Raw genomic sequence first — 17,401 nt, 5'->3', positions numbered from 1 at the left:
TGGTCCTCAGCCAAGGAGAGTACTAAGAAACATCCTAAAATTGTTGTTTTTAATCTTTAGTTTTCAATGACCCTAATATGTTAATAATATAATTTTTATTAGAAACAGAAAGGAGGCTATTGGGGACAGCTGGGAGGTTTTGTTCTGTTTTTGGAATTCTAAGTTAGAGTGGAACCATCTTCAGATAGATACTGTGTTTGTTGTATGTACCAGATCTCATTCTTACAACCTAATTGACTCCTAGACTGTCATTGCAAGTTTAACAGTGAGGATTTAGAATCCTTATGTGCTTGTATAATAACATAAATTGGGAGGCCATCCTGGGAAATCTTTTCTATACCCTAAAGTTTTTGATTTGTTAGTTGTAGATGTAATGATTTCCTTGCAAATTCTTATTTTAATGCACAGTATTTTGATGTGTAGAAATCATCTAACTTTATTTGATTTGACTAACTCAGATTGTAAAAGAGAATATTAGTATATTGAACTTATTTAATGAAAAATAGGGATTTTAAGATGAATTTTTATAATGTTTACTGTTGAGACGGAAACAAACTGTAGAATAGAACCCCCTTTTTACAGTTTTTGCATTAAACAGAACTCTCTGGCTAGTCTTCGGATAAGTGTAGACTGTAGAGGACCAATCAGTACTTCAGTGAAGTCCAGTAAGTGGACCTTCTTCAATTTGCCATTCTCATATGTATTAGTATTTTCAGAAAAGCAATAAATGTTTTTCTTTTAAGTTAAAGAATAATTTAAATAACTTACATTCAGTAGGCCCTTATCCTAAGTAGTCTAAACGAATACATCTTTATTGAAGTACATTACTGCCTTATGGTAAAATTCACCCTTTTTAGAGCATAGTTCTGAATTTTTACACCTACAATCACATAACCCACTGCAATATTTTATCCCCCCCAAAAAAGTTTTTTTGTGCCCCTTTGTAGCCAACCCTCGCCCCACCTCCTACTAGCTTCTGGCAATCACCGCTGTTTTCTGTACTTATAATTTTGTCCTTTACAATATATAAATATAGATGGAATCTTGGGTCTATTTCTGGACTCTCTTATCTATCTGTATGACTGTCCTTTTGCCAATGCTATAGTATCATTATTTACTGTAGCTTTTTAGTAATACATATAACATACATTACTCTTATTTTTTTTTCTTGATGTGAAATGAGTATTAATTGGAGTTAATGCTTTTCCAATATTTACCATTAGCATTTTTAAATTAAACTTTCTATTTTGAGGGAACTGTAGATTCACATGCAGTTGTAAAAATTATACAGAATTTCCCCCAGTAATACTACTGTCTTGCAGAATTACAGTACAGGATCACAACCAGGAGATTGACATTGATATGTCATGATACACAACATATGTATCACTACAAGAATCCCTCATGTTGCTCTTTTTAGCCACACCAGGTTGTTAAACTTATTTTCATTCTTTAGATTTTCAGTTTCCTGAAACAAATGTGACTTGAAATCTGTATTGCCAATAACAAGGTAAATTTCAAGTTTGAAAATCTTATCCAGCTTTTATTAGCAGAATTGAATAATACAGCACTCTGGCTCAAAATAAGTTTAACATAGACAAATGTTTATAAATGGTCGGTGTTTAATAAAAATAGCCAGTACAACTAATAGATTGCTTATTGCCTTTTCTTATCAGCCAGAATTTGACTTGGTGCAGATAAGAGAGAAAAGTTTAGTGGCATAAACAAAATAGAAATTTCTCTCATGTAAAATTAAGTGCAGAAGTTATCATGTAGGGCTGGGTGTGCATATCCACAAAGCCATCAGGAACACAGGCTTTTTCCTATTTTCTGCTCAATTATCCCAAGGTCATGACCATTGTTTTCTTTGTTCAGGATAGCAGAAAGATAAAGCAAGCTTCTCTGCCTTTATCCATCCTTCACATTGAAGCCTATTTAAGTGTTCTAAAATAATACTATTGTCATGTTGAAAACCAGGGATCACTTGCTGCTCAATCTATGGCGGCTTTTCATTTTATTTAATGTTTTATTGTCTCTGATCTTCATACATTGGTCTTGCCTCCTCACAAGGCTATCATGTCTCTGTACATACTGGCATCAGTATGCCAAGCTAGCATAAAGCTGAGCCCACAAATACTTGGCATACATATTAATCTGTATAAACTAGGTGGAATTTTTAAGTATTTTGATGAAGCTTTAATTACTTTGGTTGATACCTCAGCCAAACTAACACATGTGGCTTTCAGGTAATAATTTTGAATACTAAACAGTTAAATAGCATGCTGATAATATCCCAGTGTTTGCAACTTATTAAAAATATGAAGGATTTATATATATCATTCATATTACCCTTCATATTTTTATCAACCTCCCAGAACTCTGAGCATTATGATCCCTGGATGTGATATCCAAGCACTTCAAAAGTGGGTCCATTTGATTCCTTGCATATTTTTGTGCAGTTTATGTCACTAAATTACAGAACCTTTTTATTATTATTTTTATTTTTATTTTTATTAGTGTACATAACTACCAAACAAGTTTTGATACAATTTCCTGTAGTTGCTCTTCTTTCGAAATGCTGGTATTAGTTCTATCAGCCAGTGGTGAAAGTCAACCTTCAGTTCTTACAACACCATTTCTATTTGCTACCAATATAGGCTTGGTAATTGAGCCTTCCTAAGCTTTAAGCTTCACTTTTAGAACAAAAAATTTTCTTTTTTCAGTTGTGGTAAAATAAACATAACATAAAATTTACCGTTGTAACCATTTTTAAGTGTTCAATTCAGTGGCATTAAGTATGTTCATAGTGTTGTGTAAGCATCATTATTATTTCCAGAACTTTTTCATCATCCCAAACAAACTCTGTACCCATTAAGCAATAACTCCTCATTTGTCCCTTATTCTAGCACTTGGTAACCTTTATTCTATATACTTTCTGTCTCCATGAATTTGCTTCTTCTGGATACTTCAGATAAATGGATTCATAAAATAATTGTTCTTTTGTGTTTGGCTTTTTTCACTGGGCACAATTTCTTCAAGGTTCATTCATGTTGTAGCATGGATCAGCCTTCTAAGGCTGAATATAATAGTTCATGGTATGTGTGTACAAGGTCTGTCCAGAAAGTATCCAGCCATGAATGTAAAAAAATAGAGATGTTTAATAAAGAAGATACAAGATACAAGAATCATTGTAGATAGGACAATCACACCTCAGTCCCCTTCCAAGTAGGCACCTCAGGACCGCACACAGTTCTCCTATTCACCATTAGCTTCCCCATTGTATTTTCCTGAATCTCATCAGCAGTCTGAAAACTCTTCCCTTTCAAAGGTGATTTTAGTTTTTGGAAAAGCCAAAAGTCCCAGGGCACCACATCTGGGCCATAGGGGACCTGAGTCACCTGGGTGATTTGATGTCTTGCCAAAAAACTACAGTAGATGTGCAGTATGAGCGGGCTCATTGTTGCGATGAAGATGCCAATCACCATTTTCCCATAGCTGTAGCCTTCTGAATCATCTGAATATTTTCCATGGAGGAATGTTCAAGCTTAACACTTAAAATTAGGCGCAGATTTTGTTGCTCTACTCACTGTTATTTTAAATGAGATGGCCACACAGTACCCATGCTCGCTCAATGATGTCTACTGCCCCCACTGAACAGTGAAGTCATCATAGTTCATGCTTACGCATTCTAGTCCACTCCTTGGCTGCAAGCTTACATCCATGCAACGCAAACTGTTCTCATTATATTAACAATAGTTGGACTTTTTCCAGACAGACCTCATGTACAGTATTTTGTTTATCAATTCATCTCTTGATGAGCCCTTGAATTATTTCCACCTTTTGGCCGTTGTAGATAATACTGTTATAAATAGTGGTATACAGGTATCTTTTGAGGGTTTTTTTTTTAAACAGTGTGCCCTTATCTTTTAATTTTCGGTGTCCTGACTGGGAGTCAAACTGGCAACCTTTCAGTTTGCAGACTGGCACTCAGTCCACTGATCCACATCAGCCAGGGCTTGAGTTCTCATTTTCATTTCCTTTGGGTATATACCTTGATGTAGAATAGCCAGGTCATCTGATAATTCTATGTTTAATGTTTCTAAGAACCACCGTATTGTTTTTCACAGTGGTGTGCCATTTTACATGCCCACAGACAATGTACAAGTGTTACAGTTTCTCTACAGCGTCACCAACAGTTGTCATTTTTCAAAATTTTTTGGTTTTTTAACAATAGTCATGTTAGTGAGTATGAAGTAGGATCTCGTTGCAGTTTTGATTTTTCATTCCCTTTATGTCTAAAGATTCTAAATATCTTTTCAGGTATTTATTGCTGTTTGTATCTTTCTGCAGGAAATGTCTGTTCAATTTCTTGGACCATTTTTGAACTGCATTGTTTGTTTTTTTGTTTATTTACAAGTTCGTTACATTTTCTTTTCTCTTCAGTATTTTGGAAGATTTTGAGAATTGGTATTGATTCTTTAGATACTTGGTAGACTTCATTTTTTTTTTTTATTGTTGTTGGGAGATTTAGATTACTGATTGAGTCTACTTGCCAGTTATAGATCTTTCTAGATTACCTATTTCTTCTTGAGTCAGTTTTGGTAGGTTATGTGTTTCTAAGAATTTTCCCATTTCACCTAGGTTATCCAATTTATCAGCATATAATTGTCCATAGTATTTTCTTACATTCTTTTTTATTTCTGTAAAATCACTAGGAATGTCCCCATTTTCATTTTTGTGTTAGTAATTTGAGTCTCCACTCTTTTTTCTAAATTCTTTTTAAAGAGCAAATTGTAAAAGAGCCATATATGATACTTTTAATTTAACCTGCGTATCCCTGGCTGGTGTGGCTCCATGGATTAAGCACCAGCCTGCAAACCCAAAGGTCACTGGTTCAGTTACCAGTCAGGCACATCCACATATTCAACATTTTGTTGATTCTTAAACTTTGGGATGCTGTATAACCAGTTGCTTTCTTCTGTTTGGGTAGTGCAGAGTTCCTAGCAGGAAATCCATGGTCCTGATTTTCTCTATGCCTAACAGCAATGTTAGATATCGTAGGGGATACTAAAGATGTTCTAAAGGAAAATATAAGCATATTCTAAAACGTACACTAATGAAAATACATATCTTATTAAAATCCACCAGCTTCCCAAAATGAACCAATTCTAAATATACTGTTCGTCTTTCTGGAATTGTTTGTGTCTGTTTATTTTGGCTATGACAAAAGCTCATTTTGAAAAAACATGCAAAAGGGTAAATTGTCAGTTTATTGAATCAAAGGAAAGATTAACCTGCTAAACCTGAAATGGCAAGGTGCATCTAACTCTGAGGAAAAACAGGAAAAAGAGAACTGATTGTCTCTAGTAGTACCCTTGACATCTCTCTTCTCTTCCCTCTTGTAGGCTTTTTTTTTTTAATCTTCTCTCACTATATACTGACCCACTCCATATGACAGGAAACACTGGTGCCAAAAGCACCAAAATTTTATATTTTATAGATTCCATATGGGAGAGGAACTGATTTTTACTTTCTAGATGCCAGATTTTAAAATCTTAGAAAAAGATGTATTGGCTCAGCAAAAGGTGTCCACCTAGTATCAACTAACTCTGGCTAGGGTCTTGTGGGAATATGACAGCTCTTCTAGTAGTTATATGGAAGTAGGTGGGGTATGGGAAGAATGAAGTTCTCAGGAGGATTGGCTGGTGAATGGACAGGCAGGTAGTCTTATTTATGAATGCCCACAATATATTAAAACTTGTTTATGGCATGGGGTAACCAAATGAACGCCACAGAGAGCAAATTTTCCAATCTTGAGCTACGTTTTCTCTAGAGAATAGAGATATACATATTGGTAGTATATATGTGCTTAAGATATTCGTGGTATAAAACCTCCCCCTGGATGACCTAAGAGTTGTAGAAGTGCCATAGATATAATTCCAACAACATGCACATTTTCCCTCCCTCCCTCCCTCCTCTACCTGGATTTTACTTGTGACTACTTTTATTTAACAACTTGAGATATATTTCACATCCCATAAAATTTACCCACTTAAAATTCAGTGGTATTTAGTTTATTCATAGAGTTGCACAACCATTACAAATGAATTTTAGAACATTTTCTATATCCCAAAAAGAAAGCCCATGCACATTAGCAGCCACTGCCCTTTGCACTCATCTGTTACCCTCCCCCAGCTTCCCCAGCTTCCTGAAGTTCCTGGCAACCCTTCATGTACTTTCTGTCTCTATGGATTTGTTTATTCTGGTTTTTCATTCAAATGGAATCATATAATATGTGGCTTTTTACATCTGGTTTCTTTCACTTAATGCTTTCAAGGTTTATCCATACTGTAGCATGTTACCAGTACTTCTTTTCTTTTTCTTTTTTTGCTGAATAATATTACATTGTATGGATGTACCACATTTTATTTTATTTATTTTTTTAATCTCTACCCGAGGTTATGTTTGTTGATTTTGGAGACAGAAGAAGGAAGAGAGAGAGAAAAATTAATATGAAAGATAAACATTTATCGGTTGCCTCCACTATGTTGCCTCCACTCCCAAGAGGGGCTCCAACCCGCAGCCTGTTGGTGTACAGGATGATTCTCCAACCAACTGGGCCAGCTGGCCAGGGCTGGCTATATAACATTTTATTTCAGTTGAAAATTGACACAGTAAAATGGGATTGAGGAATATTTCAGTTATGAATGAGTCTGAAACTATAGCACATAAAACCCAGGTAGAGTGGGCAGAGGTAAGGGAAGTCAAAATAGGGGTAATAAAATTAGTGAATAGGAAGCTTTCCAAAGATCAGGAAACTTCTTTTTTTTTACTTTTGTAATTTTTTGATTACAACAAAAGTTACAGTGAGAATGAAAAAGGTTATGATCAGGAAAAGTTCAGAATTTAAAATATTGGAGGCTTTGAAAAACCATACACCTAATCTGTATAATAAGGTATTGTGCCAGAATTTGATTTTCTAAATAGTAACTTCAGTTAAGAATATAATTACCAAGAATCTTGATAAATTGACCTTTAAAATAGTTTTGTATTATTTTAAGTTACAGCCAATCTTTGCTTAAATTGGATGTTACAGATTTTCTTTTATATAAAATTGGTTACATCAATCAGCCATAGTTTCTATAAAACAAAAAACTTTTTCAGTTCACAGCAATTAGATTGTTTTGAAGTGTTTGATTATGAAATATCAAATGATTTACATTTTTAAATGTATTATTTTCTTTCAGGTTACAGTGTAGGATTTTGGAAGTCCTCCCTCCATCACATCAAAATGGTTTTGCTAATGGACATGTCAGCAATGTAGACGGAGAAACTATTATTATCAGTGATAGTGATGATTCAGAAACACAAAATAGTTCTTTTCAAAATGGGTAAGTGATTTTTCTTAATTTTTAAAATGTATATCAGATTGGCTAATGATATCCCATTGAAACAATTTTTTCTTTAGTCTCTTCCTTCTTTCTACCTTCTTCCTTCTAGTCATACTGTGGTACACTATTTAGCTAAACAGTGTGATTCCACAACACAAGTTACAGTCTGTAAAACTGAAACTTACCTAGTTTATTCTAGTTAGCAGCTTAAGAGCAATTGAAGCTCATCTCATTTGATTATACTTCCACATTCCACTTTTGTTTACTTGGAATCAATTCTATACTTGATCACACTTAGTTATTTTATGGTACATGTGGTAAAGAAACTCTGTACCCTTCTGAAATTCAATCATTTGACAACCTGCATCAGCTAAGTGCTCTTGGAGAAAAATCACACAGAGATATCTAGACTGGCACTCCCTGCAGGTAAATTTAAAATCTCACCAGAGTCTTCAACTGATTAGTCTGTTTACACGTTTTATCTTAGCTCCCTCCTTTGTTCTCCACAGCAGCCATCTAATTCTTCACTGCTCCATTCTGTTCCTTCTCTGCCTTTTAAGAATCCTGACTAAAAAATGCTTTCTACAACCTGTCTTGTGCCTGTCTTTTTCTGCCCTATTTTCAGTGAATAGTACCATAATCAAATAAGAAGCCTGAGACTACTCTTTTTTAAAAAAATTTATTGATTTAAGAGAGAGAGGGGGGAACATCAGTTTGTTGTTCCACTTATTTATGCATTCATTGACTGATTATTGGATGTGCCCAGACCAGAGACCAAACCTTGGTGTACCAGGTTAATGCAATAACCAACTGAGCTACCCAGCCAGTGTTCTGGGGCCACTCTTAAATGCTACCTTTAACTCCTTTGCTTCTGAAATACTAGTTAGTAACTATTAAGTTCTGTCCCTCAGAACCTTGTAATTCAAGTTTTCTTTTTCTGACTTGAACTATTATATCTATAGCAGGCATTTGTGCATTTACTATGTCCTGCCACTGTGCTAAGTGCTTGCTTTGCATGTTTGTCAGTTCTGGAAGACTATTGTTATTTTTACTTAACAAGAACTTGAGGCTTATAAAGGTTAATTGGCTTTGCATGAGGTCATCTAGCCAGTACATTGCCTGACAAAAAAATGACTTTTGAGTGAATGAATGAAGCATGATACGGTCCTATATAATAAGTCTTTTGATATAGCTCATTTTTTTTCTTGAGTTACTACAATTAAGTGAAAAAAGAAATTAATAGGTCACTTCTCTGTATCTCATTGAATATATAGTTTGGCATGTAGAATTGGTGTGTACTATGGTGGTTAATGTACATCCTTTAGCAGTTCTGAGAGTGGTTCATGTGGGGTGTTTTTGGACTATAGCAAAGATAACAACTCCTAAAGTTATATATTAGATGAATCTGGAACAGTTAAATACAGATTTTGTATATATAAATTTTTTAAATTGATGTTTAAATATGATAAGCATTTGTTCTTCCAAAGATATTCATTTAAAAATAACATCATTTGCAATTATTGTGTAGTGACTTTTAATATACCCTTCTAATTCTTTTTGGTGCTTTGGGATGAGAAATGTATAGATTCTTAGGTTCACCACTATGTTATTCAGCACATTAATGTCCTTTCCCTTCTTTTTAGATTTTAATATGAGCTACCCACATATTTTGTGTCTAATTTATTAACTTGAGTACAAAGCAAATTAATTCAGAATTCCAATTAGTAAGTGAATATTTTACCTGTTATATGCAGCATTTAGAAGAATATTTCTATTCATAAACCCTACTCGTGCCACTTATATGAAGCCCATCACAAAGTGTAATTGAGCTTGGCTGTAGGAGTAATAAGTAGTAATTTCCTGCCTATGTAGTCTGTACCTTCTCCTTTGAATATAGGTACTTGGAATAGACCCTTGATATAGGAAAATTGAATAAGCTGGTATACTATTTTATTCATAGGTATTTTTAACCTATTTATGATTCACAGAGAATCTGAGTTTTACATCAAAATCATAATATTCTCAGAGAATCTGAACTATACATCAAAATCATATGCCTATTTTCTTATAGATTGCTACTGCTGTATCCTGAGATACCAAGAAGAATGATACATAGTCATCTTTGGGCCTTTGCTCTGTTATTTCTATTAATTCTCTATCTTAAGTGATTTACTTCTCGGTTGCTCCCAGCCAACAAAACATAGTCTGGATTTTCTTATGTTTTAGTAAGGTGGGTTGAAGGAAAGGGAACAATTCTTTATCGGGCATTTTCCCCAAGTTAAACCATGTAACAGCACCTACCTATCTTGTTTATTTATTCTTCCTTAGACCCATTCTTTAGGGGTAGATGGTCATATTCTTACATTATTAAGAAATAGAAGTTCAAAGTTAGAAAATTTGCCCAGTATCACATAGTTGATAATATCTGCAAGATATACTAAAGCAGCATATTTGGAATTAAGCCTTGCTCCTCAAAATGATCACCAGCATCTTGTGAGAAAGAGGCAGAGAGAGAAAGAGAATATGTATAACATAATCATTTGCCATTTTAACCATTTTAAGTGTACTGTTTAGTGGCATTAATCCCATTCACAGTGTTGTACAACTATCACCACTATTTTCAAAACTTTTTCATCACCCTAAACAGAAATTCTGTGCCCATTAAGTAATAATTTCCCATTTCCTTATTCCCCCACGCCTAGTAACCTCTAATCTGGTTTCTGTCTCTATGAATTTACCTATTCTAGATGTTTCATATAAGTGGAATTATAATATGTGTCCTTTTGTGTCTGGCTTATTCCACTTAGTATAATTTTTCAAGGTCCATCCATATTGTAGCATGTTGAAATTTATAATAATGAGTGAGTGAGTGAATAAGTGAATGAATAAATGCACCCTCAAAGAGAAGAAGAGGTAGGAAGTTGGTGGCAGTTTTAAATGTATAGCTTCTTTGCCAATTCTTTTTTTTAAGATTCTATTATTTTTAGAGAGGAGGGTTGGAAGGGAGAAAGAGAGGAAGAGAAACATCTATCGGCTGCCTCTCGCATGCCCTGAACCACCCGCTGCAGCTAGGGAGCTGACCTGCAACCCAGGCATGCACCCTGACCAAGAATCTACTCAGCAACTTTTCAGTTCACAGGCTTGTCCCCAATGCACTGAACCAAACCAGTCAGGGCAGCCAACTCTTAAAACAGGATAAATTACATTATCCCCACTTTTGCTCTTGAATTACAAAGCTATGAGGAAGAAAGTTTAAAAGCAAATGTAAGAACTCTTTTGTTTGCAAATTTTACCTACACTGGGTACTCTGCTTATTCTTCTCTAGTTATTTTCCTCAAGGAAAATATGTCGAACGAGTAATTAGAGTCCCTGCCTAACATAAAATAGTGCTTTGTACTCTTTTGGCTAATAGAATGTTGAGGGATATCAGTGACATATAAAATCCTAGTTAAACTAAATATACATTAGATTGTGGTATAGTACTCGTATGTTCTTAGAAAGTAGACTTCCATTTAAAATCTCACATTTCAAAAAAATTATTAATTGATTTGTATGTTTGTTCTTTTTAGGAAGAAAAGAGATGCAATTGATCCCTTATTGTTTAAGTACAAGGTGCAACCCACTGAAAAAGAATTGTATGAGTGTGCCATTGTTAAAGCCACACAAATCAGGTAAAATTCAGTGTCTTCTCTATGTTGGTTTTAAGTCATATAATTATGTTAGTTTAAGAAGATTTGATAAAGAACAAATGAGTAGTGTTGCAAGTGGTTGCTTCCTTTTTTTAAAATAAATGGGCATTTATATGCTGATAGACTGATAAAGTAAATCCTGATAGACTCTAGAAGCCCTTTATTTAGTTTAGCAACTAACCTGAAATAGTCCTCACATCTAAGAAATTATGAAGGATCCTATTTATGAAGTACTGCTCATGAGAGGACTCGGTTTTCAAAGCAGAGAAATCTGATGGTGCTTAGAGATAATGTTAGTCACATTTGTAATATTTTATTCATTAGACACAAACATCTGATCAGTCCCTTCTCATTCCTTAAGAAAGTTAAATAATAAAAGTTGAATATCTTTTAAAATTACACTTTGAGACATGATCAAGAGAGAAAAATAAGGAGTGGTTAATATTTTTAAAAATCAGCACTATACATAGATATATTTTGGGAAAATCCCTATTGCTGCCTATTGAGGCTAGGCTCTTAATCGTCTGAAAGTGAATTGACATCATCAGCCAACTATCAACTTGCCACGTAGAAGTCAGTCTTGCATTTTGTTTGATGTAAAATATTTTTACTTATTCTCTTCATCTCTGTTGCCCCATATATACTCATATGTACAGAGAAAAGTGATAATATTCTTTGGAAGACCTCTACTTAAAAACTCTTTATAGTTAATATACTCATAGAAGCTTATAATATGGTCTTTTCTTAAAAGAAATACATTGAATTTAATTAAAACATTTCCTTTCCAGAAACACTTGTGTGTTCTTTATTGTTTTTGTTTTGTTATGGTGGTGTTTATTACTGTTATGGTTACTCTTTTTGAATTTGGGAGCAAGAGTCAATCAAAAATAGTACATTCTTGGGATCTTAAGAATTCTTATTCTCTTTCATTTTAATCCCATGAATTTGTTGGCTGCCATGTGAAATTTAAATACAAAATATTTAAGAATTTGATAAAATCCATGTTTAACTCTGTTCACAGTATCAATGTGAATGTTGATTTACTTAGTGTTATGTGATACTGGTGGCCTACTGATTCTAATATTTTTTAAGAATTTTAATGGTGGTAAGTTGTAGAAATCATCATCTAATTTTATAAGATTTGGTTTATTCTCTGTAGTATATTTTTCTTGAGGTTTATTTGATTTCTCAGTGGTTCCTAAGCAATAGATGCATATACAATTTTTTTTATCCTTAGTGGAGGATATAGCCATTGATTCCAGACAGAGGAAGGGAGACAGAGAGACAGAGAGAAACGTAGGTGGTTGCCTCCTGGACACGCGCAAGCAGGGGAAAGAATCCACAACCTTAAGCATGTGCCCTGACTGGAAATTGAACACACAGACTTTCAGTTTACCAGATGATGCTCCAACCAACTGAGCCACACTGGCCAGGGCATATGCCATTTTTAATGGACTTTTATAATAGATCCATCAAGTAGATGTTATTTTACCTAAATACTTCTGTATAAAGTTCCTTATTACTTCTGTGTAAATACTTTTAAAAAATGAAATGTTGTTTTCGTTTCCTAGGCTTGAAATTGAGGTTGTTATCAATTTATGGAGATTATGGAAATCAGATTGAATTCTTTGATACTGATGCTTTCCTCTTTCTTCTTTTTCCTCTTTAGCCGGAGAAAACACCTATTTTCTCGTGAAAAACTAAAGCTTTTTCTAAAGCAACACTGTGAACCACAAGATGGAATCATTAAAGTTAAGGTAATTAGAACAGTAAAGTTATTTGCTAGAAAGAAGAAAAGAGAAATGACTAGTGGTATAAAGTTATAACATTGCAGAAATGTTATTTCAAAGTTAGTTGAAAATAGCTCTCTTTATCTAGAGCCAATTTTTAGTAATTTTCTTTCTGTTTATTGGATTAAATACTGTTTTTGGAATTTCTGGAATTTCTAGAATTTCTAAGAGGTACAGGTACTACCACTTTTTTTTCCCTTGGTAAGAAAAAAGATTAACCAGGTGAGAATAGATGGTAAACTTGAAAAAAGAAAGGTTGTGGGAGTGGGGCAACTATAATTTTCTAAGTGTGGTTCTGTCTCACAAAAACAGATAGAAACAACAACGCTAAACAGATCCTAGTAGATAGGAGAACAACATATAAAAGAGCATCAGAGACCAATAATAAGCAGGTAGATTATATTTCATTCATAGCCATTAAAAAGGGGGAAAATTCAAGTTTAGAAACTTCACATTGTACACTGAGTAAAAAGTTAAGTGGTAAAACTAAAACTAATTCTTTAAAATGAGAAACATTTAACCCATGTTGAGAGAAATGCTAAATCTAAGTAAAAAAACAATAGAATGGATAAGAGAGATGTATACGTGTGTCAGAAATTAGCTATTGTATGCTTAAGATTGATGCATGCCTTATATGCAAATGTTACATCAAAAGAAATGAAAAAACAATAAATTAGTTTACTCTGTGTGAAAAGTAGCATTTTAAATCTCTAGAGACCAGGATAGATTATTTATTAAATAAAAGTGGGATATTTGGTTAACTATTTGGAAGAATAAAATTAAATCTAACTCAAAAAAAAGAAATGAAATGAAACAAATCTTTTGTTTTATGCATGCTGAAATATTTTGGAAGAGCAATAGAAAAATAGCAATGATGAGATTGAGTTGACGGTATAAACATATGCAGGTTTAAAATGTCATAAATACATTTCAAGTGCCAGAGGAAAAAGACTTTCAGTGAATATAAGAAGGAGCTTAAATCAATTAGAAAAATATTAGCACTTCAGTAGAATAGACTAGACATGTAGTCTATTCACAGTGGATGAAATACAAATTTTGAAAACATAAGATAGAACCATCTGAAAGAAATAATTAATGTTTTAAATGTGAGCATATTTATGTGTTTGTCTTGATTAAAGGAGAATGCATAAATTACGCTTTGTCTATAGTGCTGAATATCAGGTAGCTGTGTAAAATGATGCTTACTAGAAGTTAATTTACTTTTAATCCTCAACCAAGGACATGCTTACTGATTTTAGAAAGAAGGAAAGGGATGGAGGGAGAGAGGGAGAGGAAACATCTACGCGAGAAAGAACCATCAATTGGTTGCCTCTCACACATGCCCCAACTGGGACCGAACCTGCAACCCAGGCATGTGCCCTGACCAGAAATTGAACCCACAACCTTGGTTTATGGGATGATGCTCCAACCAAGTGAGCCACACAGGCTAAGGCAAAGTTTACAGTTTTTTAAAATGGATTTGAGAGAGAAAGGAGGAGGGGGCGGAGGGAGAGAGAGAGAGAGAGAGAGAGAGAGAGAAACATTGATTTGTTGTTCCACTTATTTATTTAGTTGATTCCTATATGTGTCCTGACTGGGGATTGAACCTGCAATCTTGGTGTATTGAGATTATGCTCTAACCAACCGAGCTATCTGGCCAGGGCTAACAAGTTAACAGTTTTGATAACTGTGTGAAGTGGCTAGAACAGTGCCTGGCACTTGGCAATCAATGAATATATGTATGAATATTTGTACATGTATATTGTAAATAGCCAGTTGGCCAATTCCTCTAATTTACAAAGATCTCTTACACATCAATGAGCAAAAACAACTCAATTGGAAAAATTGGTGAAGGACATCAGCAGTTAAATCACTAAGGAAAATAAACAGTTAATAAACATGGAAAGAAGTTCAACTTAATAAATAAATGAAAATTAAGGTAACAGTCAACATTCTGCTCTTAGAGTATAATGAAAGATTGTTAATGGGTATCTGATGCAAGTGCATATGTGTACGTACGTACACACACACACACACACACACACACACACACACACACACACACACACACACACCCACCCACCCGGACCCTCCCCAAAGCTGCAATGTTTGATACCCAGCGTGGTGAATGTAGACTGTTATTAGGAGTACTTGGAAGTACACAAAGATGTGGGTATCTGATGCAAGTGCATATGTGTACGTACACACACACACACACACACACACACCCACCCCACCCCACCCTGCCCTCCCCAAAGCAGCAATGTTTGATACCCAGCGTGGTGAATGTAGACTGTTATTAGGAGTACTTGGAAGTACACAAAGATGTGGGTATTTATGTTTGTTGTATGATACATGTGTGTGAATAAGAAACCTTAGTAATTAATGTGTTCAAGCCTATTTTGACTTGTGTGTGTGTGTTTGAAAAGAAAACCATTCATGCTTTATGTTCATACTTAAAAGGCAATTCCACATATTCAGTGGTTATTTATGTGGGATAGTAGATGATCATGTTAGTGGAAGTTATGTAAAATTTTAATAAATTCTTGATTTATTATGACCAGAACTGATTGACTTTTAGATGTTAAAAGCTATGTTCTACCCAAAATGGAAATATATACAAAATTGAATTCCTGGTAGAAGTAGTCCTGTTTTGTTAATAACTTAAAATTGTATATCATTATTTTCTTACACATTCCTGAAAGATATTTCTGTAAGTGGCACATGATTTTTTCAATTGAAAGATGATGATTTTGACAATTAGACAAAAAAATAATCTTCAGAATTGCTAATCAAAAATAAAAGGTGAACAAATTCTGAATACAAAGTAAAAGGACAGAAAATTCTTAAGAGTTAGCAGTTGTTCTAGAACCACACCACTTCTGATAAAAATGAGGTTGCTTTCTCTGAACTGAAATTCTGAGTTGAAACTTTATAGGAATTTGTCAGTATTTGTGCTTCTATCCAGATCAACTTTAAAATTTGATACATAAAAATATGTTATCACCCTAAACTAGTAGTGGGAGGGATCTAAATGTTCAGCAGTTAAGAAATGGTTAAGAAAAATTTATTGGTTAATATGATGGATTTTAATGTTATATATATGGATTATTTGTTTACATAGAAAATCTCATACAAAATTAACCAAAAGCAAATAAAAACGATTCTTGTATAAATGTAGTTTGGAAATAATTATAGAATTCAAGAAACTGTTGAAATATTCTTGAGTATTTTATTTTAGTTGTGGATTTCTTTCTGGTAAAGCTGATTATATAGTTTTTAAAAGGCTCAAGTAAACTAAAACATATATAATACTACATAATAGCACAAGAAATTCTAATGTTTTAGACCTGATCTGATTTCTTAACCATATAACATGTTAGAACTGATTTATATATGGTTTACTAACATGTGATTATTGTACCATATATCTTTTTTAATAAAGGCATCATCTCTTTCAACATATAAAATAGCAGACCAAGATTTTTCTTATTTTTTTCCTGATGATCCACCCACCTTTATCTTCAGTCCAGCTAACAGGAGAAGAGGGAGACCTCCCAAACGAGTATCTATCAGTCAGGTAAGTAGAGAATAGATAAAAACTACCTTGTAGCTCTTAATAAAACTCTTCAAAATCAAGAGTAGTGTTTGTCTCCTCCAACTCCATAGCCTGTAAGAAGGAACGCATTCCTTCATACACACAAAAATTGTGTACTATATGGTGGTAACTGTTCAGCAGTGAGGCTTGTAGAAACTTCAAGTGTGAATTAGACATGGCTCTCATGCCACAGGGATTTTGTACCCCTGTGGAAGCAAGCATATGAACAATTACTGAGATGTAAACCAAGATGAAATGGGGGAAACAAATGATGGTATTGAAACATAAAGTGTTTTTAAAATATAAGGGATAATAGAGCTGGTTAAAGACATTGTTTTCATAAGAAATAAAGTAGAAATAAACTTTTCACATTGTTTAATTGGCCACAGAATGGTTTTCATATTTCTTTTCTCTACCTCTTACATATTTGATGTCTATACCATCTTGTTTATAGGGACTTTTAAAAAAAATTTTTATTATTCATATACATTTGTCCCCGTTTTCCAGCCATCACTTTCTCCTGCCCCACCCACCCCCACTTCCCACCTTCAGTCCTTCTCCACTTTGGCTTTGTCCATGGGTCCTTTATACATGGTCCTTGACTTGACCTCCCCTTCTTTTCTCCCTAAACCTCCCTCCTCCTCCCCTCTGGTTACTGTTGGTTTGTTTTTTCTTTAAGTGTTGCTGGTTATGTTTTTCTTGCTTGTTTGTTGTGTTGATTAGGTTCCACTTATAGGTGAGATCATACGGTGTTTGTTTTTCACCTCCTGGCTTATTTAGCTTAGCATAATGTTCTCCAGTTCCATCCCTGCTGTCGCAAAGAGTAGTAGCTCTTTCTTTCTGCTTCGTAGTATTCAGTTGTGTAAATGTACCATAGCTTTTTTATCCACTCATTTATTGATGGGCACTTAGGTTGTTTCCAGCACTTGGCTA

At 34.2% G+C, this 17,401-nt stretch overlaps 1 protein-coding gene across 2 annotated transcripts in view; it reads left to right on the top strand.

Annotated features, from left to right (window-relative positions):
* Nucleotides 1-17,401, top strand: part of BAZ1A (bromodomain adjacent to zinc finger domain 1A) — an 82,750-nt gene that overhangs the window by 21,122 nt on the left and 44,227 nt on the right. For both annotated transcript variants that reach the window (XM_054586588.1, XM_054586607.1), the window contains 4 exons: nucleotides 7,248-7,391; nucleotides 10,961-11,062; nucleotides 12,750-12,837; nucleotides 16,316-16,450. In XM_054586588.1, the coding sequence (XP_054442563.1) occupies nucleotides 7,248-7,391; nucleotides 10,961-11,062; nucleotides 12,750-12,837; nucleotides 16,316-16,450 (469 nt within the window). The remainder of the gene's footprint in view (nucleotides 1-7,247; nucleotides 7,392-10,960; nucleotides 11,063-12,749; nucleotides 12,838-16,315; nucleotides 16,451-17,401) is intronic.

This window comes from Pteronotus mesoamericanus, unplaced genomic scaffold (assembly GCF_021234165.1).
Source record: "Pteronotus mesoamericanus isolate MK-2021 breed Mesoamerican mustached bat unplaced genomic scaffold, CSHL_Meso_final contig_100, whole genome shotgun sequence".
Taxonomy (NCBI): Eukaryota; Metazoa; Chordata; class Mammalia; order Chiroptera; family Mormoopidae; genus Pteronotus; species Pteronotus mesoamericanus.
This window is presented reverse-complemented; position numbering and strand designations above follow the sequence as displayed.